The sequence below is a fragment of the Cyprinodon tularosa genome, unplaced genomic scaffold (genome assembly GCF_016077235.1).
Source record: "Cyprinodon tularosa strain WSP-4 unplaced genomic scaffold, ASM1607723v1 ctg188, whole genome shotgun sequence".
Lineage (NCBI taxonomy): Eukaryota > Metazoa > Chordata > Actinopteri > Cyprinodontiformes > Cyprinodontidae > Cyprinodon > Cyprinodon tularosa.
In genome coordinates, this window is record NW_024038663.1 from 1,163,607 (window position 1) to 1,191,001 (window position 27,395).

At 35.8% G+C, this 27,395-nt stretch overlaps 2 protein-coding genes across 2 annotated transcripts in view; both read left to right on the top strand.

Moving 5' to 3' along the window:
• The first annotated feature begins 1,427 nt into the window (after positions 1 to 1,427).
• On the top strand, positions 1,428 to 12,697 carry cep126 (centrosomal protein 126). The gene is made up of 11 exons (XM_038282827.1): positions 1,428 to 1,554; positions 2,464 to 2,583; positions 4,440 to 4,585; positions 4,677 to 4,785; positions 5,716 to 5,827; positions 7,055 to 8,948; positions 10,682 to 10,800; positions 11,095 to 11,164; positions 12,095 to 12,280; positions 12,391 to 12,455; positions 12,549 to 12,697. Exons 1-11 carry the CDS (start codon positions 1,529 to 1,531, stop codon positions 12,627 to 12,629), a joined length of 2,928 nt encoding a protein of 975 aa, XP_038138755.1. The 5' UTR covers positions 1,428 to 1,528; the 3' UTR covers positions 12,630 to 12,697.
• Positions 6,534 to 27,395, top strand: part of yap1 (Yes1 associated transcriptional regulator) — a 51,668-nt gene continuing 30,806 nt past the window's right edge. Inside the window, exons 1-4 of the mRNA XM_038282839.1 lie at positions 6,534 to 6,546; positions 7,503 to 7,505; positions 19,218 to 19,906; positions 24,339 to 24,574. Coding sequence (XP_038138767.1) covers positions 19,706 to 19,906; positions 24,339 to 24,574 — 437 coding nt within the window. The 5' untranslated portion in view covers positions 6,534 to 6,546; positions 7,503 to 7,505; positions 19,218 to 19,705. The remainder of the gene's footprint in view (positions 6,547 to 7,502; positions 7,506 to 19,217; positions 19,907 to 24,338; positions 24,575 to 27,395) is intronic.

Consider the following 27,395-nt stretch of genomic DNA (forward strand, 5'->3'; position numbering starts at 1 on the left):
GATATAAACAAAGGATAAGAATTTCTCTTAGTATGCATAAAAGATCTGCGTTAGTATTTGTGTGGCCTGTTTAAAATCACAACTCCACAGGGGTACATCAACGAAATATGTTTTAAGATGTCCTTAAATAAGGTTAATTTAAAATCTGGAAGTAGACATGAAAACATTTTAATGTATGTTTTTCTGCTTTGAACAGAAATTAAAAATAATGCAATGTATCAAGATTTTATTGATTAAATTCGAAAAACTATTTTAAAAGGTAGTTCTGTTTTTCATAATCTAATCAAAGATTATATTTATATTTACTTTAAGTATGATAATAACTATGGTTTTACGGCTAATAAAGACATAACATGGTAAGAAATGTTATGTTTGTTTGTTATGTAATATGGTCACACAGTCATAATATTTCATACGATATGAGACAGCTGACTGATATTTTTTACAGCAGACAGTCACACATTTTCTCAATACACCAAATTAGGTGTTAAACATGATAGAAGTTCAAGGAGACCTGAAACAAATGAATAGCTTCAAAAGTTGAGCGGAAAGATGAAGTTGGATATAAATAAAAATAAATAAATAAAAAGCAACTTGGATAACTGGAGCCTTGGGGAGCATGGTAAGGCAAAACCGATATGATGGCTTGCGGGGAGATTAACAAAGTGTGTACAGCCACACAAATGCAGATATATCCAGAAGATATGCAACTATTTCATACTATTGTGTTTTATTATTTATTTTTTTTATGGTATGGTTTTAGATCAGTCAATAAAAGTGCAAGGTGTGTCTATTTCTGCTCGGTTTATTCCGCATCTCTGTTAAATAAACGCTGTGAATGGAGAGGAAAAAAAGAAACTAAATTTACAATTAAAATAATTGGCATCTTGAAGACCTCGGCAGAGGCACAAGCTCATCTCCTGCTTACCAAACTATATAGATGCAGTAATGAATTTAGAGGAAGCACACAATTAATAGGCAAGCAAAAAGTAGACTAAAGTATGTTTTTGAAAGTCATTTGTCTAACATGTAATAATGCAAGTTTCTGGAAAAACTAAAGTTGGGGTTGTATTCAGTTTAATGCCTTTCCCCTTTTCTTTACATTTATTTTAATCAACCTGATAATCTTAGTGAAAGGGTCCAATAATTTAATTGAAACATGATAAAAACATATAACCTCCTGCCACCGTAGCTTAGTACCCAGTTTTGTTTTATTTTCAACTGTCTTCTTTTTAATTTCCGACACTTTTTGGTGTACCTGAAGGCAGCAGCGTGGTCGTTAAGGAACTGCGAGGTGGTTGCTATGGTGGAGAGACAGTACACAGAGCGGACACTCATACCTATCTCTGTCAGATAACTTTTCCCCTGTAGTTTTAAAAACGAATCCAGAGGATCCAGTCTTTGTTTTATTAGAGAAAAGCATCACTGCTTGGATTTGAAAATAACACAGTCGCAGCAGAAACGGCAGAATCAACGGCAGCAAAGAGGGACCCGACATTTCTATCCGTTCATCAAAGATCCTGGGAGGATGCAAGGAAGCTTCTCATATCTCTTGTATCCTAAAATGATTTGTGTTATTATTCTTATAGATACAGTAAATGACTTTGCCAAACATAAACACGTTAAATGGTAAAAATGTGCTGAGGTGAAGTTTGGGATTAATGTGTAACTGTTTAATTTATGAGATTATGAAATCTTCAAATTAAAAGCATTGCAAGTTTAGAGCCTTAGACAGATTTTATTTTGTAATTTTGTACACACGCGTGTATACATAAAGAAATTTCGTTAAGTACAGCTTAATTTTTTATAAGTTTATCCGTATATTACAGTTTATGCGATTATTTAAATAGGTTTTTTTATTTTTAATTAGTGAAATTAGATTGTAGTATTGTATTTAAGGAGAGTTTAAAAAGTTGGACTAAATGTTCCCTAATAAATAAATTGAAATTTATTGATCTCACAATGGAGAAATCAACTCTGTATTTAACCCATCCCCTTTGGCGAGGCATGGGCTGCCATTGTGTGGCGCCAGGGAGCAATCTGGGGGTTAAGGGTCTTGCTCAGAGACCCAGAGTGGCAGGCTTTGGGAGTGGGTTTCAAACTCACAACCTCAGGATTCCAAGCCCAATGCTATGACCTTACCTCTAAGCTGCCCCTCCCACTATAATGATGTTTCAGGTAGAGGGAGCGAGTGGAAGCGCTTTATTTTAGTGAGGACATTGGCAGCAGTGTTTTGAATTATCTGCAGCTGCTAACTTTTAGAAGACTCTGCAAAGGTGTCAGAGTCCATCCAAACACACAGATTTCTGGCCTGAGTGTTTTTTAATTATTGAAGCTGCTGACTTTTTGATTGCTCATCTTTGGGTCCAAAGTTAACAGCTCTGGTTTTGTTTTTTCAACTGAAGAAAGTTCTAGCACACTTTTTGTCAAGTTTTTCTTCTTAGCACAATATTTCACTTCCAGACACTCCAGACTGGGATCCGATGTTAATCTGGAAAAAGAGCGACAACATTTGATTCAGCAGCAGAAGTTAAGCAAGGCCCGGGCTCGGAAATGTTTGCTGGAAACGAATCGACGGAGAAAGTCAGTTTCTCTCTTCGCTTTCTTTCTTTAATTATTTTTTTTTTCCTTTGCTGTGAGAAGATGTTTGCAGGTTACAACCCAAACATTTTCAGGGAGACTAAGATTACAGGACCTGAGTTCCTTGGCTCTCACCCTGGAAAATGTCTCTGTTGCCCTATATAATCTATCACTTATTAGTGTGAGATCTAAAAGGAGTCAACTGACAGCTTCTGCTGGTCTGAGTTTGCCAGCTTGTTATTTCTCTGAGGGCTAAAGCTGCAAAGGTCTTTTGTGCATGGATATAAAGTCTCTTAGCCATACTAATGCTTTTGTATGTGTCTTTCTGTATCAGCAAAAGTGTAAAGGGTGTAAAGTTCTGTTTTAAACAAAGACAAATGTATTTCGTTATGAAAGGAAAAATCTTGGAGCTTCCTTCTCTTCTTTCTTTCTATTGTGTAACGATTCAGAATTTGTCTTTGTGCTGATGTTTTGCTGTATAGTTTAAGAGATTATAAACTCTACAGCTCCTAAGAGGTTAATTGATTAACATAAGTGCACACATATTTCATTTTGCATTACAACCACAAACCACAATGGTTTTCAGTTAGATCATATAAAACTGATTTTTGGGAAGTGGAATTAAAATATTACTTGATATTCAAACGCCTGAAACAAAACAAAAAAGTTTCAGATGTTTGCACTAATACCCCAAATAAAATCCAGAGCCTTTAGAGGTTCCCCAAATAGGTAAACAGGGTCCATCTTTGTTGCAATTACACCTTCATGCCTAGCAGTATGCCTTGGCCAGCTTTCCACAGAGTTTTTCCCTATTTCTTTGGAGAATACTGTAAGTTGTTTCAGAGCCTTTTAACATTTTTGAATGAAGGTCTTTTTTTCTTGCAGGTGTTCCATAGAGGGAAGATTTGTGGAGTCGGAAGCCAATAGTTTTTTTTTTCTGTTTTTTTTTTTTTTCTCTCAACAGATTGAGACTGAGACTATTACCAGTAGAGCAGCCTATTTAGTTACCAGATGTCTTTGAATGCCTCTCTGATTAATAATCTCTTTGTCCAGCCTCAATTTAGGTGGACAGCCACGTCTTTCCATGTTTGGTTAATTCATTAACACTGTAATTCCCAAACTTTTTTTGCTGGGCCCCCTTTAAAGACAGGTTTTGCACCCTCCTCCCCCAAACCAGCCTTTTCAACTGTATACTGCATTTCATAACATCTTAAAAATAATATAAACTACAACTGGGCTGCACAGTGGGGCAGTGGGTAGCACTGCTGCCTTGCTGCAAGAAGATTCCTGGTTCAATCCCCTGCTCAGGGTCTTTCTGCATTGGGTTTGCATGTTCTCCCTGTGTATCCACAGTGCAAAAACATGACTGTTAGGTTGTTTGGCTTCTCTAAATTCTCATTAGGGGTGAGTGTGTGCGTAAATGGTTGTTCATCGTGTTTGTCTCTGTGTTGCCTTGCAACAGACTGGGTGTACCTCGCTCTTAGAAAGCTGGAGATAGGCACCAGTACCCCTTGCAATCCCACTAGGGAGAAGCGTGATGGAAAATGGACGGATGGATAAACTACAATCTTCTTCAAATCACAAAACTACCACTTTTAGATTGTAATCATTTTAAGAATTCAACATTACTATTAATACTTACAAAAAAAACTCAAAATGGGTCATTTGTTGAATTTATTTCCTGCATGCCTGAATGCATGTTGCCCGGCTCTTGGCCTCCTTAGCCATTGCGGCGAGCTGATATAAATTAAAGATGACTGCTATTTGACATTTCTGAAAGAAAATAATTTTTTGAATATAAAATGTTTCTGCAAAACATGAAAACATGGGATTCTCAAATGACTGTGTTTGTGGCTCAGGGCTTTGGAAGAACGACAGAAACAACTGGAAATTCAGGAGGAGCGGCTGAGAGAGAACATCCTGCAACAGCGCAGACAGAGAGTGGAGGATGCAACCAAGCGCTTTCAGAGAGCCAATCTATCACCATCCCAGAGATACAGGCAAAGTTAGTGTTGTGTTTCACACACGCAACGCACAACTACAAGCTCATTTATTAACAACTTACACTTAACATTAGTGTTTCCTTTATTTTACAGCTTTCAGAAACAAGGCTACTAATATTGAAGACGCACTCAGTCAAATCCAAAGCTCCTTGGCTTCGTATAACCAAGACTCCTCTGCACTGTCCACAGCAAATACTCATGGGTATAATGCCTGACTTTAAATTGCTCATACTTTGGACACATAATAGCAAAAATAACAATACAGCTTCCCTTTATATCTCACCAATATATTGATTTTTGATATGCACTGCCTGGACAGGAAAGGTCATGGGGTTATATTGATATTTGGTTAAGCCTTCAAATAAATGAAACATGTGCCACTAAAAGTATTTTTGACAAGTGTCCAGAATGTTATATTTATTTTCTTTAAAGATTTGTGTGAAGTTTTTGCCAAGAATTAACAAAATAGCGAAAACAAAACAACTGAACTTCCATTTCCTGCTAGTGAGGAAGAAGACAGGTTTCTCCCACACCAAATCAAATCTTTGCCACAGGGAATTAGGAGATTTCTGAAGACAAAATAAGGTCTAAACTGGTTCTATGATGGTGTGACACTAAAGTAGATGGTGAGCGTAAATCTGAACCATATATATAAAAAGGGTGCACTAGGGGAGAACTCATTATTTCCACTCACAAGAACACAAAGTTTTAGGCATAGTAATGTAGCAAAGATCAGTTATGTCACATTACTTTGTCTGCTAATATCATTCTGAAATGAAGAACTGCACAAATAATGAGACTATAGTGTAATTTTTTATTGGTCAAGAGCTTATCATTGCTCTTTGACAAAAATAACTTCATCAGATTTATAGTTAATCAGAACTCCCCTTATTTGTTTTCTTCCTTTTTGATAATATGGCCAGTTTGAGAACATAGCAACAACTTTTGCAAACTATGTAATATATTTGCTGAAAAGGCTTTTCGAGGAATGAAGTAACTCACTGTCTCCGCTGGGTTAGTTCATTCCTCGATGTGATTTTTCTTACTGGAATTTTAGGTTTTTTTTACTCTTAATTTTCTAGCTGAGGGAATAATATTCAATTTAACTTTCTCTCTTTTCTCCTTGAAAAAGTTGCCCTTATTCTACAAAGCCTCCCACAGATTCTAAATCCTCTCACCGCCAAGCGCTCTCTGCTGTGGAGGCCTACACTAAGCTGCTTCAGGAGCAGTGCACCATAGAGGAGGTATTTATGTTTTTTTTCCATTTTAACATTGTGGATACGGGTGCTAAAGCAGAGCTTTGTCCCTTTACCTGCTGATGTCAAAAAGTTGCTTTGCTATGTATAGCATTTTTGTTATTTTTTTATAAACGAAAGATGAAAAAAATTCGATGTCCATTAGCATTTAACTCCCCTGGTTTCAGAATTTGTGTGACCACCTTTTGCTTTTGCTTCTTTTAGGAAATGTCTCCACATTTTCAACAATTTTTTTGTTGAATACCCTTTATAGAATAGCTACAGCTCAGTTGGACAGGATTTAGAGAACTAGAGAACATCACTTGTCAACTTTTTCCACATATTATTAGTTATAATTTAGGCTTGACTTTTTCTTGGATGACCCAAGCATCTAAATGTTTTTCATTTAAAAACATCACATCGTAGCTCTGGCTGTATTTTTATGTCTTGGGGAAAGATAAACCACGACTCTAATGAGGAATTTATCCATAAATTTTTGTATATTTTTATTTGGAAATAGTTAATAAATAAGTAGTTTTACTAGTAGTTATACCCTGACAAAATATTTGAAAGTTGAAATGGGATTTTAACACACACACACACACACACACACACACACACACACACACACACACACACACATATATATATATATATATATATATATATATATATATATATATATATATATATATATATATATATATATATATATATATTGTTTTGTTGTTTTTAAAGGTGTACTGATACGTGAGACACCACTAGGGGGCAGCACTAGCTTTTAGGCATTCAATTATTCTGAATAGTGTCTTTATTAAATATTAATTATTTGATTTTCCAACTGCCTTGAATGTCTTATGTTCTGCTGTTTTACTTACTCTTTTCTTATTTACATGTTTAGTTTATAATATTTAGTTTTAGAGTAAATTATTTAACTTCACATAAATTCCTGCATAAATATTTGAAGAGCTCTAACTACTTGTTACCAAAGGTAGGCTGAGTGTCTGTAGCTCTGATCAGAATTTACTTTGTTTGGTCAAAACCAAAACAAAAAAATTAAGTACTGGTATCTAGCTGTTTTGAAAATGTTTATTTAAAGATATACCAGATCCGCTCCTTCCACTGGTTATCCTTTTAAAATGATCATAGCTCTTGGTTGCACTCTAAAGTATTTGTAAAAATATGAATCAGTGCTTTGGATCTTTATTTCATACTTTTTTTGCCTCCTTGTTTTAGGGAAGCCAGCATTCTGATTCCTTGGTTTCTGAAAGCCTGTCAAGTAAGGACAGTTTGGAAGATGAGGATGAAAGCCCATTAAATCTGCACAGCTCCTATTCATCATTCTTTCTAGATTCAGAGAACCAGAAAAAACAAACTGATCTGAATTCAACATCAGACCAAACTGCAGTCTCAGCGATGATGCTTCTTGATCCAAATCCAGCCAAACTTAGAAAATGTGAGGATTGCGAGCCAGAAAACCAAGAGAATTCTAATCGTTGGACTAATAACAACATGGTTGTATCCAAAACCTCTCTGAGGTTCTCATCTGAGAAGCGAACACCAAATGTAGATAACCCCCTAACTCTTAAGCATTGTGATCCATTAACTCGTTCCTCCCCTCTTAATAGAGACTCAGTGCATTTGATGAACAGTCAAAGCAAAAACCTTCTGGTAACAAATGAAGTTGGTACTGTTGATGCTGAAGAGGAAGCTTTATGTCCGAAAAAAGATCCTGCTAGATCTCAGATCAATGATAGTCAATTAAACTATTCCTCCACTCAGTACAATAATTTCTCTCATGAAAACAGCTTTCCATTTGAGTCACCGATGAAAAAAAGCACAGCCAATGATCACCCAAATGATACATTCTTTTTCCATATAGAGAAAGAAAATTTCCACCTGTCATCAAAGAAAGAAATCTGTGCTTCCATAAATAATCTCAATAAGGTCTCGAACTTAATATTTGAAACAGAGAAGCCTAAAAATGCATCATTGCCATCATATTCAGACCCATCTAATATTCAGATAGAGACAGAGAACTGCCCAAAAGAAGAAGATATCAGACTACCTATTTCAATGCCCCCCTCTGTGTCAATATGTGATATCAGATTTCTTAAAGGAATCCTCAAAAAACAGTCTAAATATACTATAGAAGATCCCTGTTTGCATGATTCGGGGGGTTTAACATTGGCAAAACATGTAGCATTAGCAATAAGAGACAGTATTGAATTGACAAGAGCAAAAACAAAAGATGTGGTGGTCAATAACACCATGAAAAAAAAGCTTCGTTGGTTTGATGAGGTGCTTCCAGATAAGGCGGGTAAAGAGCAAAACAAAATGAAACAGGATAAAGGCATGTCTCACAGTCTTTTTAATCCAAAAAACGGCTCAAAGGACCACCATCAAGTTCTTACTACAGAGGCCGAGTCTTCAAAGCCTGCATCGGGAATGACCCCCACAGATCCTGCTGGTTATCACTTTACAAAAGAAGCATGGGCAGATGTTGGGGTTCAAGTAAACTTGCCCCAGGAGCAAGCAGACGAGGTCAAGGCGCAGCGTACCAACACCAGGACTGTTGGACCAAAGGTTCCTCGGAGAACTCATAATGCCACTGTTGTTGGGGGTCCTATTTCCTCCGTGACAAGAAAGGGCACTGTCATACGACCTCAATCTGCCAGAGAGGTGAGTCAGATTGTCAAAACCCAAGGGAAGATCATGGTGCCCCGCCCACCTCCTCGGACAGAGCCGATGGGAGAAAAAAAAGCATGCATCAGAAAGACTCCATATGGCACCAACCACCCTGGCATTGATCATAAAGAGCCACTCGCTGCACAAGAGGCTCAGTACAAGAACAATTTCGCAGATGTTTTCACATCTAACAGTCATCCTCCAGTCCCAGCAGATCCTACCGTTATGTACACAATAACACCACGCTCATATCCCTGCCCAGTCTGCCCACACTCCGACAGCATTGCAAAATGCACACCCAGTTCAAGACATCAGGAGACACACAACAGCAAAGGAAAAGGGACGATGAATGAGAAAGGCGTCTGTTTACATAGAACCCCCACAGATGAAGAGATTCTTCACGTCTGGCATGGAGTCCGCAGCGCCCTAAACACAAAGGATGGTAATGTATATTTTGACTGGCAACCACTCACTGCTTAGTCTTAGGTTAAATGCTATTTATATAGAGATTTGCAAAAGGTTATTGTTTTGTTTGACTTTCTCATGTTCAGTCAGGTTCAGCCACAGACTTCTATGTATTTTTTAGGGGATGAAAAAAAAGTGTTAAGTTTTAGGAAAATGATCCATTGCTTATGTAGGCATGGATACAGGACTCATACTTTGTACTGACTCAAGGTATTACAGCTGCATGTCTTTCTGGAATATAAATTTGCCATAGGCATATAGAGACTGAAATGTCTCCCCATTCCTCTCTGAGCTTAGTCAAATTGGAAGCACCTGACAACAAAAAAGGTTATTTTTTCCACAGATTTTCCATTGGATTTATTTTCAGCCTAGACTTAGACTGGGCCATTCTAGCACATGAATATGCTTTGATTTGAAACTGAAGTGTTTTTCTGCTTTAAGGTGAAGCTTTACTTGAACCTGAAGTCTCTTGCAGCCTAATATTCAAATTCTTTATTACGCTCTAATGATCTCTGTGTATCTTATCATCTCTGACCAACTTCCTTGTTGCTGCTGAAGAAAAGACACACCATAGAGCTGCGTTCACCATGTTTTATAGCAGGGCTTGTATTTTCAGTTTTGTGTACAGCGATAGTTTTTCATTACATATAGCTTTATTACTTAAAGCCAAATCTTAAAAGGTTTGCTTAATCTGACAATCATTTGGCCATCCTCCATAAAGCTCAGATCTGTTGAGCTTACACTCAATGGGAAAATTGCTGTTATTGATAAAAACACTGAAAGACTTTATACCTTCACTGCTCCCAAAAGGCCAGACAAGGTAACTTTTATACAAATGAAACATGACGTTGGCAAGCTTTGTTCTACCCATATCAAAGATATTATCAAATATGCAGGTTGTACTTCTTCTGTTGATAAAAACTTGTTAGCTTTATGAACTATCAGTAAATAAAAACAGCCAGAAGACAAAAGGGGGCTTTCATTGTCACAGTGTTATATGGAACACACTAGAAAAACATGCCCTCAGAAAAGCTAAAATTCTAAAGAATTCTTCTTTTATTGTTGTAATTTCTTTTATCTCCTTATTGAGCACATTGCAAATGATATGCTTGTGTTTATTCAGTTTCAGTTAACGTCCGTTTTGGTCCTCTACACGTTTTACTGTCCATTAAAACAATGTTACGCTACAGTACACAGATTTTAGTTGAGGACTAGGACCAAGCAGAAAAACCGCAGCTTAAGTTTAAGAGATCTACCCTGAGTTTAGATGGCCCACAAGCTCCTGATTGGCCCACCGTCTTCTCTTGTATGATTGTCTTTCACCGCTGTCACTCCTGAGAAGCTCACTTTACAAACATTTAATGCGGCACTGAATCGGGTCTATGATTGGATGATGTTAGTTATATTGAAAAGTTAGTTATAGTAAAAAATACTTGCATCCCCCACTAATGAAATCAAAATTTTATTCATGCCCAGATCCATCTCATTTCCTCAAATGTCTTTTAAATAAAGGGACCACCAACCTTTATAGAAGTTAGGTTTAAAGCGCACAATAGTAAATTCATAGATAGCTGCACAACACATGAAATGCATTAAATACAACTACAATAATTTAGCTAAAGGGATCAAAAGCCTATTACTTTTTTTTTATGTGTCCTTTTTGTTTGGTTGTTCATGTTTATGGGATTTCGGTGAAATATCCTCTTTTAGATAAACCTGCACTTAAAAAGCAAGCCCTGGAGAGCAGGCGAGTCTGCGGGAAATCCTGTGCCGAGCAGAGCAGACAACCTCCTGGCTCAGGAAGTAGAAGATTTCTTCAAAGCTTTCAGGTAAGTCTGTGTACAGGCCCCACAGTTGCCCTCTGGCGAGTGAAAGAGAAGATACTTATTAAAGATCCATTAGATGGTAGGTTTAAGCATGTTTTGCTGTCACTTCAATGCAATGCATTGTCTAAATGAAACTGATTAACAGACATTTTATATTAGTCACAAAAAGACAATGCTTCTGATCTAAAACAAGGATAGACATGTACTTGCTAACAGTGTTATGGAATATTTAAGATCCCAATATAAAGCTTATCTGATGGCAATTTATCTTGTTTTTTTTTTGTTTGTTTTTTGTAGTATATGAACCAGAACTCTGAGCTAATGAGACCTGGTCCAAGGAATTGCAACATAGTGTCTCGAAATGAAGGTACTGGATTATGTGTTTTATGATTAGTTTTTGAAAGTATATGCAGCCTTCACTGCTTCCCTAAAAGAAATGTGCTTGTAAGAATTTTTATATGATCCCCATAGTATTGACAACATATCCAAATTTAATCCTAATATTTCAAAGTGACTCCAACCGACAGATGAGAAAACATCATAAACAACTTGGATTCAGAAAATTCAGTGCATTTTGTTGTCATTTTACATGACCCAGGTTTATAATGAGAGGTGTCATCAATTTTCCAATCCAATGCTTTCTTCGTGCCACTCTTTTATTAAAGTCTATATTTTCAAACTTTTCCTCTTTACAGATCACTTCCCCTAAGCTGTCGATCTCTGCAGCTCCTCCAGAGTTACCTTGAACCTCTTGGCTGCTTCTCTGATTATTTTTCTCTTAATCTGGCTTGTCAGCTAATGTGGGCATTCATGTCTTGGTAGGTTTCCAGTTGTCTCAAGCTCTTTGTTCTTGTGACTTATGGACTGAACCAGTGTTCTATGGGAGCATTAAAATAACCCTAATCTCTACAACTCTCTTTGTGACCTGTTGCTGTTTTCCATAGGTTTTATTCTGACGTTTGTTCAGTAATGGTCTCTAAGAAACCCAGAGCACCATTACAGAACAGATGTAATTAACTCTTCAAAATTATGTTATTCTTATACATTTTTCTAAAGTCTTTATTTGTGTGTCCAGTTTTCTATCATCTTTTTGCTGCTGTAAACACCAGAATTTTCTATTCTATTCTATTCTATTATGCTAAGATCAAATAAAACACAAGTGGACTAGGTATTTGGGTGAATTCTGAGAAAAAAATGCACTTCTGTTTTTATTATTAATGAAGTTCAAGGATTATATTTCTTTAAAAGTGCTATAAAGATGTATGTTCCAGTATAACTGTTTTCCGTTGTCCTACAGGTTTTGAGAGTGCAGCCCGGTTACACATGGCTGAAGTGCATCCTGAAGGCCTTGTTAAACCGAATCAGACTGTGGCCATCATGAAAGCACAGAGGCCTGAAATAGCACAGCAGGAGCTCACCACTCTTTCTTTTGAAGAGAAGAAAATCATGCTCTCTCTGGACAAACTCAACCACCAGCTGTACTGTAAGCTATTAGTGGAGGCTACATGCAAGAGACTTTTGCTGTTTGACAGAACTTTTATATCTAAATATATCCAAAGATGACATCTTACTCATTTTCTATCATACTTGCAGGTTTGAAGGAACATCAGGTAGGCAGACCTGGCAATAATGGTCAATTAATAATCGGTATACCCTTTGTAAGTGTATTTAGAAAAAAATGTTTTTACTTTAGCATCAAAACTTAGTGTAATAGAAGTGTTTATTTCTTTTCTTGGTGCTTCTTTTTTCAGACCGAAGAAGTCAAAGTTTCGAATAATCTCAAGCACCGGATATCTTCTGCAAACCAGCTTCATTACCAAAAGAAAATGTGACATGTTTGACTCTTCACACCCACCAGTTCTAATATAAAGGTTTTACATTAAATAATTATTTGACAAAATGTGTCTGAGATTTATCAATAAAAAGAATTATTAAGATATATATTATTAAGATATATATATATATATATGTATATATATATGTATATATACGTATGTATATATACATATATATATATATATATATATATATATATATATATATATATACTACGTATATATATATATATATACTACGTATATATATATATATATATACTACGTATATATATATATATATATATATATATATATATATATATATATATATATATATATATATATATATATATATATATATATATATACATACATATATAAAACCCTATGAGTTTCATAAAAAAAATTTAAAAGTGTATTTTCTTGTATTTCTGAAGGAGTTTAAAACTACTTTAATGAAACTGTTTGGGACAGAGCTTCTAACCAGCACAATACTAACTGACTGAGTTATATCTCTTTGGCACTATTACCACTTTCTTAACTATTTACAGGGCTGTCAATAAAACACAGGGTCCCTGTAAATAATGTTCAGTTTAGCGTTGAAGGTGTGCTTGTCTTTGTTTTATAGATACAGAAAAGATGATCGTGTTTTCTGGACCTACTGGTTAAGCAAGAAGATCATCCCTTTTCAGACTGTACTGAACTCCACTTTTAAGCCTTGTTATACTTAAATGTGCCTTTAAATTAAAACGGCATCAAAAGACCATTTATTTGATTTTTAATTACAAGCCTCTCCGTCCTCCTCTCTCAACAATGGGTGCATCAGGGGGGAAGAAGCTGTAGGGATTATTGATGTGTGGTAGCTGCGCCTCCTTCACAAGCGTGTCTGGTTCTGCCCATTAGTGAGCCTGTTAGGACTTGCTCCAAGAAGTGTTAAGAAGTCTTTTCAACAGTGCTGCAACTTTTATTTGTGGTTTAACTGCAGGTTCTTTGAGTGATCTAAGAAGGAACTATAAATAACAATGTGTCTTACTGTCTCACTTTTTATATATCTTGAAACAAAAATAAAAAGAGAAAAAAAAAACGCTATATATTACCCTCTACATTTCTGTTTATGATGATTCCTGCAGCAGAAACATTTTTAAAAATGTTCAAAGAGATCAGCATCAATTAGATCTAAAGTTCTTTTATCAGAAAATGACGGTGATGTAATATATGATTTATTTATAATAAAGTTTTAGGTGAAAGTAATCCCTTATTTAAGGATGCCAGAAAAATACTGGCATTAAAACTGCTTTTAAATTGGAAAAATTCAACGTGCACAATATTTTAAAGTTAAGAAAGAAGAATAAATAAAGTCACAAGATTTTCTTTTAAGTCTCTTGTGGTAAAAATCAGCCAAATAAAGTGAAACAGAGCTAAACTGTCCTAACACTAAAACAAAGCAGCATACAATGAGGGCTTCATCCAGTCAGTGACAGGTTTGACCTGAAGTTGGTTGGGCTGCTTTTATTAATGTTCTGAGTCCTCACCAGCCTAACACCCTGAAACTCAACAAGGAGAGGCGAGCCTGCCAGGAATAATGGGAGGAGAGTTTCGTAGATGCATGTTCAAGCTTGTGCAGTGGTCTGTTGTGAGCCTTAATTCTACAGATTTAGCTTTGTAACAGTCCATTTAACACAAAATGAACAGTGGCAAGGTTGCTGTATTTACACCAAAGGAAAACAACAAGTGTGTGTGTGTGTTCTTGGATTTGATAGATTGTATTCTGGAAAAATAGCACCTTCTGGGGACCTGCTCCTGGACCCCATGAGGGGAATTGCTGTTTTAGGGTCTGGGGGTCAAGTTTAGGACTAAAGTGTGAATTGAGTTAAGTTTGGGGTTAGGAATAGGTGCATTTACGGTAAAGGCCACAGTTAAGCTGTAGAAATGGGGTTGATATAAATACAAGTTAATGAAAAGGCCTTGCAAGGATAGAGAGATGTAGTATGTGTATGTTTGGGTGTCGTGCATTGAAAAAGCACCCTACAAACTTTTCCCTATGCCGTTATAATGCAACCACCATGTTTCGCTGTGGGAAGGTGTATCTGGCTGATGTGCAGAGCATTTGGACCCAAAAGCCACGCTTCAGCTGTATGTTGTCAGTCTAAAGTATTTTAAAGCATCTAACTGATTTTATTTCATGGCCTAACCTGCATTTAGTGTCTTCAATCTTTCCATTAGCTCTAAAAAATGTCCTATACCTGCTGAAGAAAGGGATCCCAACTGCCAGATCTTATTTTTCCAACAACCACAGGTAAAGGTATATTTTTTTGAAAGCTGATGACCTCTCAGCAGATTTCTCTACCTAAGCTGTGGATCTCTGCAGCTCCTGAGAGTCTTAATGGACCAGCAGGCTGATTAATGAATAACGCTCTTTTAGTCACACCTATCAAATTACACTTGGCAGCCATGTACCTGTAAATTTCCAGTATAATGTTCCTTCCTTTTTCATTTAATGTGATGCACCAACGTGTGTTGTGATAACATAAAATCAATGTTAAGAAAGCATAAATTTGTCGTTAACCTAACAAAATCTGCAATTAAAGGAGTGACGATGCTTGTAGAAGCCACTACATGAAACTGTTTTTTATAATATATCATGATAAAGGGATACAAAGGCACACGCTAAAGAAATATGTCTCTAATTGGACCTTTTTAAGAGGCTCTCCAGGAGTTAACAACTCAGGCAGGCTACTGTATTTAAGATAATGACCAGCAGGGGGCATCCGAGTTCATATCTAGTGATCATTTTATTGTTTAATGAAACCACCTGGCCAAAGTCTTTGCACAGGATGGATTAAAGTAGTTACATATCCAATAGAAATGATCATTTTAATAAATATATCCAATAACAATCTTTTGCACTGATACCACCTGTAACATGAGCTGGATAATCACAGGGAGGTTGGGGCCTGGGTGGGGGAGATGTTGACCAGAAGTGGCCAAACTTCTCTAAGTGGGTGGTCTCTTTTAGTGCTACACTGACTGTTCAGGACCATCTCTTAATGTTTTTGCATGTGTTACAATAAAATGAAAATGACCACTTTTAACTTTAAAGATACATGAAGCAGAGCTCTCGATGATTAGTTATCGCTGCTTATGAAAGCCATTGTTGCAATAAGATTTCTGGGTATTTATTGAAATATATTGTATAATATATCTATTTTGAGTCTACTCATTTGGTATGCTAATATATTTTTAAATTACTCAAAAATATAATAAATTTAAAAATACTAAAATAAAACTTTTGATTAGTGTGTTGCTACAGTAATGGGTTAGAGTTAAATCTGAGATTTAGATCAGTTCATAAACATGTTCATGTCACTAGACATGGAAAGGCAAGTCTGTCTCTAGGCCTCTTTGGAGCTTTACTGTGTCTATTTATATTTAATAGGGCTTCATAATCATTTATTCAGTGGGTGTATGGGAAAAGATGAAACAGAGCCTCTATGCTCTGAGAGGGAGGTTCGAGACAGAATGATTTCTCAATGGAAGAGAGGTTCCCATTAGCATAACAATTGTGGGAACTGAAAAGGTCTACTTTCCGTGAACACTGTAAAAAAAAAAAAAAATGAGGGGGATTGAAAGTGAGAGCGAGAATAAATAGTTCTATAACCCACTGATGAGGGACGTTGCTTTAGATTTATTGTTAAGGTCCTTGGGAAAATGTGTTCATTAAGAGGACATATGCGGGTTTGTGTGTGTGGGTATGTGGAGGGGTTCGGTGCATAACAAGGTGCTATACAAATAAAGTTTATTGATTGAATTTGATCAATCCTTTAGTTACAGCTAATGTTACGATGGTGCTATGCAGTGAATATTAAATAAACAGGTTTGAATAACATTTATCATGCAACTAAATCCTGTCACAGGAGAATACTGGGTATTTTTAATCTGTGCTTCATTCTCAGTCAAGTAGTACACTTAGATTCATAAATACACAAACTAAATCCATACAACAGCATGATGAAAGATATACAGCCATAATACATTTGATATTCATTAGAAATACTAAGAACAATCAGTGTTTAATTAAAAACAACAGTTAAAGGATACAGATCAGAATAAGTGCACACAGGACTGGATTTAAGGGGGTGTGGGCCCCTGGAATAGAGCTAATTTTGGTGTCCTACCCACAAAAATGTCCTTTAAGCAGGCAAACTGCATTATTTGATAGTTATTTCAAAAATATTTAAGCCTTATCTATATAGAGAAGACAGCTAAATGTCTACAAATGTTTTATTATGGCAGAAATACACAAAACAGCAGGCAATACCCCACTTTACTAGGGCTTATACCCTTTCTTTAGAATCATTGTAAAACATAATATTTCTGCAAGAAATATTAAGACAGAATCAAAACTAAAGATAAAAACTGGCATTCAGACTATTGCAGTGGAGCATCTTTTCTAAAGCCCTTTGCATCCTTTAGTCTGGCTGCAAAGTGTAAATAATCATTGCACTTCATAGGAATCGTAGGATGGATCCCTTTATATTTGCTCACGTTGCTGCTTATTACAAAAATCTTTCCTCAACAATTTGTAAACTTAACTCCTTCAGCTTTTAATACTATCATTTAGCCATTTTTATAAACAGTAATAACTGTACCCACATGGAAGATTTATTTATTTTAAATTTTTGTTTAGAGTCATCATTGGAATTTGCTTTCTAACTTTCCTAAAATGTCAAGTGTGCTCCTAAAACTGCTCTAAAATAAACCTGATAATATTGTATAGCCTGTTTTAATAGTGTATATGATAAATTGTTTTTAATGGTTGCTGATGGAATGGTTTAGAAAAATGCACATCTGATTGTACATTTTGTTATTACCTGCTTGCCATGTTTTCTTTCATATTTTTCTAATGGTGCTTTAAATGGATTCAACTGCATTTTTTCAGGGAAAGCCAAAGCCTTCATGAGGCCCTGAGAAAGATTTGATTTAGGTATATCTGCCAATAAAGTTCATTACTGCAATCAACAGTAAAATAATCAGGTATTTCACATACTTACTATAAACTTATTGCTGCTCTTGTTTACTATTTTCAATTTGCCCTCTAGTGTAACTAAAACATAATAATATGAAGTAGTTCATTTGCAGTAATTGTGGCTCAAACTGCAGCACCAGTTTGCAAAAATAACTTGTAGTACAAAACCAACAATAACAAAAATAATAATAATTGATTAATCAAAAATAGTTTTCCGACATAATTAAATTTACAAAGGTTTTCAAGCATGTTCTTGAATAATGGAAATAAGAAGTTTCCTAAAACCAGAGAGGAAAAGGCAATGAAATTTAAAGTTGAGTAATTAGCTGTAAAATCTATCTAAATATATGCAAACGCTGTATATTAAAAACGCAAACCACTCTTCTTCAATACACCACCCACTCCCCTTGCCAACTTTACTGCCTGCAAAGCCATTGCTTTGACATGACATCACTGTAGAGATTTGAGTTTGGAAAAGCTCTGCTCTGCAGATGCAACAGTAACCAGGAGAGTTAGGGCCATTCTAAGCTACCACTTGGGTAGAACTCAGATCTAATTTTCTATATAGATGAAAGTCTGTAAATGATGTTATTTGTGCTTCAAGATGTCTGGAAGCTCTTCAGTATCCAAAGACAGTGCATTGCCATCACTATCAGATCTTCCTCAATAGATGGTCTTTCCTCTTCTGTGTCCAATTTGTTTTTTGTTTTTTACATATAAGTCATCATTTCTAAGATTAAAGATATGTTAATTGATTTATGCTTATTTTTTATAACATATATATATATATATATATATATATATATATATATATATATATATATATATATATATATATATATATATATATATATATATATATATATATATGGTAGGTAGATGGCTATATATAAAGTTCAGTTTCTTTTTCTTTTTCCTACACCATATATATATATGGTGTAGGAATATATATATATATATATATATATATATATATATATATATATATATATATATATATATATATATATATATATATATATATATATATATATATATATATATATATATATATATATATATATATATGGTAGGTACATGGCTTAAAAGATATTGTTTTATTGTTATAATGTAATGTGTTTCTGATTTGCAGTAATCGTTCCAAATTGTCATGTTTTTATATATATAATTTAATAATAATAATAATAATAATAATAATTTGAATTATGTAAATCTAAGTAAATCTGAGATAGTAGCCTAAAAGTCATAGGCTACTATCTCAATTAATTATATTTATATTTTAAAAGCATTAAATATTTGCATTAATCTTTTTTTCAATTATCAACATTCATTTATAGTAATAATTTTGCGCTTCTTTGTCAGGTCTCTCTTTAGTTTCACTGTAGCTTTAAAAACTTCCTATCGGGTTTGGAAGTGGGCCCCGCCTCTGAAAAGCCGTCCCATGAGCCATAAAGTTTGATGTCCTGCCCAAAGTTTAGACTCAACACTATGAAACTTTTTTTTTCCTTGAAGCAGTGAGGAGCGGAGATTTGCACAGCCCAGCTATGATTTTTAATGAAAGATAAACCAACATATAGTTTTGTTTTTTCAGATATAACCTTTTAAAGAGTCGCTCGGCTCTGTCAGCCATAAGTTCATGTCGTGATTTTTCACTCTTTTGCGGTTTTTCGAGCGCAGGGGCCCCGGGACAGCAGATTCCTGAGTGGAGCAGATATGCGCTTTGTTACATTTACAAGAATGCCAGCAGGAAACGACTGGAAAACGCTGGTCTTCACTGCAGATTCTGACAGCTAACACACTTTTACAAGAAAAAGAAATAACTTTTGAAGTCAACTTTTAGAATGACTCTGGATATGATTTAGTCTGCTGAGATTCGTCGAGATTTTTTTTCCCAATTTCCTGCTGCGCGTCCACAGGCTTTGGAACTGCGCTTTAGTTTATGCGCTTTTACTCTTTGGGACTCTTAAAAAGTTAATCTGATAGTTGTATTTTTATTTAATTTTTTGTTTGTTTGTTTGTATTTTATTTTTTTTTTATTTGTTTTTAAATTTGGGGGGGAACAAAAATGGATCCGAACCAACACAACCCTCCTGCTGGACACCAGATCGTCCACGTACGGGGCGACTCTCAGACAGACCTGGAGCTGCTTTTTAACAGCGTGATGAATCCGAAAAACTCCAACGCCCCAGCCTCCCTGCCTATGAGGATGAGGAAGCTCCCAGACTCCTTCTTCAAGCCCCCGGAGCCCAAGTCCCACTCCAGACAAGTAAGCCCGCCCTGTTGTGGCCCCGCTGATTAAAGCTGGGGCCTCCGTGTGGGCCTCAGTGCGTCTCTCCCCCACTTGATTACATTTAACTCCTCTATTCTCATACCTTTTTTTTTTAATTTTCAAACTTCTAAAACAACTTTCTAAATATTTATGTTTTTCAGAACAAAAAAAACAAAAAAATGTACAAACGAAAAGTCACTTTATAACTTTACAATTGCACTTAATCAGCTATTTCATTTAGATAATTTTTAAATAACATTAAAAAATATGTCAATTTTTAGTAAGGAGATCACTGTTTTCCATTAGTCCTAAATAAAAGTAGCTTAATGAATCACATGTGGTCAATAAACACGGACTTAAGTAGAGGATAAAGAAAATATTCACACAATTCAATAGTATGATTCCTTGCAACAAAGATGACTTGTTTTCTGAAATGATCCCATCTACTCCCTGTGCGCCCTTCTTAAAGATCAAGTTTTGTAAGCAGTGCGCATGCCCGTAGAGGCTTCATTGCCCTGCCGCGAGAACGCGCATCGCGTCCACATATCTGGGAAGAAAACGGATTTTATGACCAATGGAGCGCTTTAAAAAAAACAACTTTCTATTGTTTGTCGGATAGATTTAAGAAATTATGGTTTTGACTAACTTTTTTACTTTGAGTTGAAATGTTTAGTCTCTCAATAATCTCCCAATGTAATCAGCATTATAGAATAGAAAATCCCTTTATTGTCCCACAGTGGGGAAATTCTGGTGTTTACATCAGCAAAGAAAAAATATAGAAAAAAATGGTCACACAGATGTGGACCTTAGAAAAATGTATAACAATAACATAATAGTGAAGAGTTTAAAAATAAATAAAAAATAAAATACTGTACTGTAAAGTGTTTTAACAATATAAAAACTGTGCACCTGGAGAATAAATAACCAATATACCTCTATGGACATTTTTACAGTAATGGATGTTTGAAAAAAGTAACAACATCAGAGATGTGCAAAATGACAGCTGCATGTTATTTGACTAAGACAGTAACTGTGTAATATAATCAAATTAGGGATTATTCTGTATTTTTATACACCAGTAGCATTTATAGCGCCGTTAAAGGCTAGAATTCAGAATGTGGTGATCTGTATTTTCTCAGGGGTTTTGATAACTCAATGCACTTTAATGAAAAAAAAAACATAATTACATTTATGCAGGTGGACTTTGACCGGATCAGTGGGGTTGATACCTTTTTAAAGATCACAAATTGGAGCAATAAAAACTACTGGATGATAAACATTATAAAGATGTGTAGAATGCAGTGAGTGCTCCCTAAGTGACCATTCTGCTAAGGAATCACATTTACACTGATTTCTTTTTAGTGTAGATAATATTTGCTGGATTTTATTTTTACGCATCTTTATAGTGATTTGTGCAGTGTAATACATTTTATCAATAAATTAAAATGCCATGAAGTATTTGTAAATATGAACGCTTTCTAAAAAACTTAAAATGAACAATTATAAGGTTGAAATATAGCAAAATTAAACATCTAAGCCTATGTAAAGGGAAAGGGGATTGCTTTTAAGTTGGTTTGGTAAGCTGATTTAGAGTATTTTTTTATCCGTCCATCCATTTTCCGTCACTCTCTATCCCTGCTGGGGTTGCGAGGGGTGCTGGTGCCTATCTCCAGTTGTCTACAGGCGAGAGTCGGGGTAAACTTCATCGCAGGGCAACACAGAGACAAAAAACAATTCAGGTACCCACTTGGACCTAAGGAGAATTTAGAGAAGCCAATTAACCTAACAGTCATGTTTTTGACTGTGGGAGGAAGCTGGAGTACCCGGAGAGAACCCATGCATGCACAGGAAGAAAATGCAAACTCCATGCAGAAAGATCAAAGGCCAGGAATCAAACTGGAAACCTTCTTGCTGCAAGGCAACAGTGCTCCCCACTGCGCCACTGAGCAGCCCTTCTTCTGTAATCCCAGAGAAAAATGTTATGTCATCTATAAGTGGATAATGCATTTTTTGGCATTTTTTGAGGCTGCCAAAATCTGCACCCAGTCCTATTTTCACCTCAGATATCATTTTAATTTTCACCACAGTCACTCCAGTAGCTCTTGGATTATCGTAGAAAGTGTTATAACATCCATTGGTTCCTAATCCTCCTAGTTACCAGCGGTAGGGTAGAGACTAAGGTTACCAAGAAGCTTTTAGAAGTTTGCTGTCTTTCAGAGGACACACAATGTTTGAAAATAAAACCTGCAGAGAAAAGCAAGCAATGTTATTAGTCTATATCTTTAATTGTAGTTAGACTATTACTGGACTAAAAGTTAACTAGTAACCACTTATGAGAATGACTTTGTCTGTTTTTCTCTTCCAGGTTAAAAATAAACAAAACATAAGAACTGGTTTGTGATTAAGGCATAAAGTCTTTTCCAGCAAGGTGTTAGTCTTGTTATTAGTCTATATCTTTAATTGTAGTTAGACTATTACTGGACTAAAAGTTAACTAGTAACCACTTATGAGAATGACTTTGTCTGTTTTTCTCTTCCAGGTTAAAAATAAACAAAACATAAGAACTGGTTTGTGATTAAGGCATAAAGTCTTTTCCAGCAAGGTGGCCTGTAAATCTTTACCCTGACAACCATGGCTAAGTTGTGTCGTACGTAAGCGACAACTCCCTGGGGCCTCAGATGCTCTCCCTCATGAGTTTCACTTTAGCATTGGTGACATCTTCAAACTAGTCAAAGCATACAGTTTGACTGAAATGATTTTACAATTTGTTCCTAGAAAGTATCCTTTTAATGTTTCCAATGAAGATTCCAGCTAGGAGGGTTCTTCTTGAAACCCACCTCAGTTTCCTGGCAAGTTAGCAGTAATACTGTCACTAGATATTAGTATTTAATAGATAGAGCTGACATTTTTTGCCCCGACACAAAGGTTGCTTGAAAGTAGAGCCCTGCACTCCCGCGGGAGTTCCGTGGGACTCGCGGGACCCAACGCAAAGCAGTGCGGCGCGGGACAAATATTGAAAGCTCATTGAGGGTGTGGAAGGGAGAGGTGTAAAGTTGCAGTCCCGCAAACTTAAAACATGTTTTAAAACGTAGAATAAAATGTAAAATGAAATCAGAAATTATCAGTCTATGTCTTATATATATATTAGTGTTGCACCGATACCGATACCAGTATTGGACGGGGCCCCGATACTGCCCTAAAATGGTGGTATCGGTATCGGCGAGTACCAACAAATAGGGCACCGATACCATTTTGAGAGCCAAAAGTTTATTCAACTATTGTCACCCACTCCTGGTAGGCAATAAAAAGTTCTACTGGATTCACTTTGTATTAGATTTTTTCCTGCTTCACAAAGGTAGGCAGCAGCTTGACAAAGCCATGATGGCAATTATTTTACATTATTATGGTATCGGGTATCGGTATCTGGGCCAAAAAATGGCATCGGCGCAACACTAATATATATACATCACAATGTGCTGGATATTAGGGATGGAACGGTTTATGAAAACCAGCAGCTCGTGCCACCTAACACGCGTCATGCACTATGCGGTGAAGAATCGGCCAGTAATGTACTCAGCTAAGCACAGCCTGTTTAATTCCTCAAACTAATGACACGAATTGCCTTGAGCAGTAGGCGAACGTCGGAATCATGCGGGAATTGCGGGCGGGAGCGGGACAAACTATTACAGATGCGGGCGGAAGCGAGACTGAAAATCATAATTCTTTGCAGGAGCGGGACTGGAAAATATGTCCCGCACAGGCCTCTACTTGAAAGTACAGATGTTTATATTTGCGAACCTACACCAAAACGAAATGCCGCTTGTTTGTTCGCCATGTTCACCACGGAACTGTCCAAGTGAGAAAAAATCAAAGCAAAGCAGTAGCTGTGCAGAGGAGCGCGGAAGCTTAAGTGACGTCATTTGACTGCTCATGCGTCAAGCATAAAACAGCCTTTAGCCCTTCATTGTCCCATAGCCAAGCTAAGCAAAGTTAGCAGTTAGGCTCCCCTATTTTTAATGGATTAAGGTTACTTTTCAATAGGATCATGGTAATAATTTAATCGTATCCTTCCCCATATTTATAACAAAAACATTGATAATCTACATCAACGTTACATTTTTCAGCTATATATTCAATTCCAAAATCTAATCAACAGGTTTTGTTCGCACGACCAAAAAAAAACAGTATTTGCTGTAAAGCTCAACAGTTGTTAAACATTACATTTACAGACTAATATGCTTGATCAACACCTTTTTATTATTTATTGCTTTCCAAACACCTCTTTATGTTATTTTACATCAACTCTAGTAAACAAATTGTTCTCTTTATATGATGAAACAAGTAGGTTGTTCTAAACAATGTAAGATGATGAAAGTAAAATGAAAACTGGATATGTGAATTAATATTGGCTTTTTAAACTTTATTACAGGCCAGCACAGATGCTGGGAGCGGCGGAGTGCTCACTCCCCACCACGTCCGTGCGCACTCTTCTCCAGCCTCCCTGCAGCTGGGAGCCGTGTCTGGCGGCTCCCTCTCTGGAATGGCCTCTGCGGGTGCCTCTCCTCAGCATCTCCGTCAATCCTCCTATGAGATTCCTGATGAAATGCCCCTGCCAGCAGGGTGGGAGATGGCAAAGACTCCCTCTGGCCAGAGATACTTTCTTAAGTAAGTATGATTGAAGGAAGTTTCTTATATTTTGTGGTTCACAAAAATACTTGGCAGCCTCAGAGAAGAGATTTGAAATATTGCAGCTGGATTGCTATAACTTTATTAAAACATCTGTAGCTTTAAAACGTAGTTAGACCCCTTAGTTTTGCCTTAGCATCATGTCACGTAACTAAAAAACAATATGCAGTGTTCCATTTTTTTAAACACTGACAATAATTTTCATTAACTAAGGTTTCTGTTGCCATATAGCACTCATAAAAGAAAGACACCTACTTTAACAGCATATTCCCTTGAATGACTTCAATCATACGTTTTTAAATCCACGCTGGATGTGATACAACCTTCGACCTCAATCTTTAATGAACTCTGTACGGTTCTGCTAAGATTCAGGCTGACATTAGTATGTCTAGTCTGTTTTGATATGACCTGTAACTTATTTAGATATACTTTTACTTCACTGTGTAACTCAGAATTACACACTGGAAAAACGATCTAGAAATAAGTAAACATTTTTTAAATTAAGTGTATTTACCCTTAATTTGAGCAGGTAAATGGGATTATTTGCCAATGGAATGAGTATTTTAACTATTGAAATAAGATAATTAGATAAAATGCACTTGAAATAAGAAAATGCAATTGTGTTTTCTTATTTTAAATGTAACTTGTCTTGTTCCGTTGGCCAAGTGTCTCTTTTACCTCCTTTTCCAGTGCAGAGAACGTTGTTTCCCTTCTTCTTAGACTTTGTTCTTTTCTTTGAATGTTATAATTTTTGTTGACTAGTGCGTCAGCTTCTTTTGGTATCATGCTGTCTTGGCTTAGCAAAGCCAAGAAAGCATTGATAGCCAACGCATTCTCTCTTTTCCTAAAGAATTTACTCTAAATAATAAGCTAAACTTGGGTGGCAAGTCCCAAATTTAAATTGACAAAATAATATAGAGATTTTTGATTTGATTTTGCATCAGATATGTTGTAATTGGAAGAATTTGCTGTATAAAATGGCTTAATGTCCTTCTAGTGGTTTGGTACAGACTTTCACACAGGGTTGCTTAACCAATTTCATAAGATTGCCATGACTGGATCACGACAAGTTGATATTTGTGGTTTTGTGCTATTTTAGAAAAGAGTTAAAAAATAATCCACTTGACTTTGTCTCCAAGTTAGGAGACATGTCCCTTGCCATCCAGGAAGCTTTTTCAATTTCAAATGTCAGAATTAGCATTTAGTACCTTGATGGGAAGCGAAATGTCTTCAAACTTGTAAACAAAGTCCAGTGGATTGTTTTTTTTTTACTTTTTTGGAATGACTTTGACTTAGATGACTGAGAATCTTCACCGGCACTTTTCTGATATTTGTTTTTCTAAATATTGCAAATACATTTTTGGTAAGGTGCTATATTTTTGTTTGCCTTTATGAAATGTTTCTCCAAAATGTATATATATATGCATATATATGTGCATGTGTATATATATATACACATGCACATTGTTATTTTTATACTTTTTTGTATAGTTACATTTTGGAAATCTAAAATATTTCTGAATTGAATATAACGCTGATTGATTAATCTACTTTTAATTAATTTCAACGGATAAATGTTTGCATATTGGATTAGTTTTAAGATAAGTTCTGAAGCAGATGCTAACATTTGCATCTATTAGCTAGCAGCTAAAAGTTAACCAGCTGTCTGTTTTGATTTTCTTTAGTTTTGAAAGTTTTTAATTGACAGTAACCTGCACAAGAAACTGAATTTCTCAGAGTGAAACTATGAATATGCGCATTTCTTTTCGCGTTTCTTATGGCAGAAGTTAATGTCCCTAGTTAATTTTAAAATATAACTTGTTCTCTTTTCCATTTTATTATCTTATGAAAACAAAACAAAGCAAATTTTTGCAAGTTATAGCTTTGTAACTTTTGGATGTGAATCCAAGATGTATGTAGCGTGTATCTGTTTACAACCAGAGATTAAAATCTTCACATTTGCATGAGTTCAAGAATAATTCATGGTTACCAAAGAAGATCTCTCTCATACTGCGGTTCTTATTTATGCATTGTGCTGACAATAACATTCAAATCAGCTACATTGCACAATAGCGGCCAGTGTGTTCAGATGGAGACAATTGCAAAAGTTGGATTGTAGGTTATTCGATTTTGGTGGCGTCTGCATACGAGGAGTCTTGAGGGACCTCTGCTGTATGTGGAGTTCCTTTTCTTGGTCTCAGGTTTCAGTAGAGACAATGGACCACTGTAGTTGCCCCAGACAGCAAAGGACGGACCGTCCCACTACACTCATCAGCTAACCAGCATATCTTCTTCACATCAACTATTGAAAGTCAACTTTAGGTATTCAGCATGCAGGAGGCATTTAATTTGTTTAAATATAGTTTAATGTTTTTTCCCCCCTGGTTCTTTCCATAAATAGAAGTTGCATAAAGGATTTTAATGTGTAGCTCTCTGTAGAGATCATTTTAAATTATTCATAAAAACATGATGTAACGTCAACAATTTATGTTAATATAAGCTAGCCTTTGTGAAATGTCCCAGATATTGAAAGCTCAGCAGCTTATGTTTAGGGATGATTCGAGCTTAGTAGATGTAATTCCTGCCCTTCTTAAAGGCAAAACTGTTGGATTCTTAGAGAAGTTATCCAGAAAAGCAAGTCTAGAAGAATAAGAAAAACATGATGGCTACAAATTTACTCAGATCAGCAAAGAGCTTTTCATTACCAGATGTTTTAAGGTCAAACATCTGGGGAACATCTGGTTCTTTTTTTTAAGATGTTCTTCTAAAATTGTAAAATTTCCGAAAAGGGGAGGAAAAA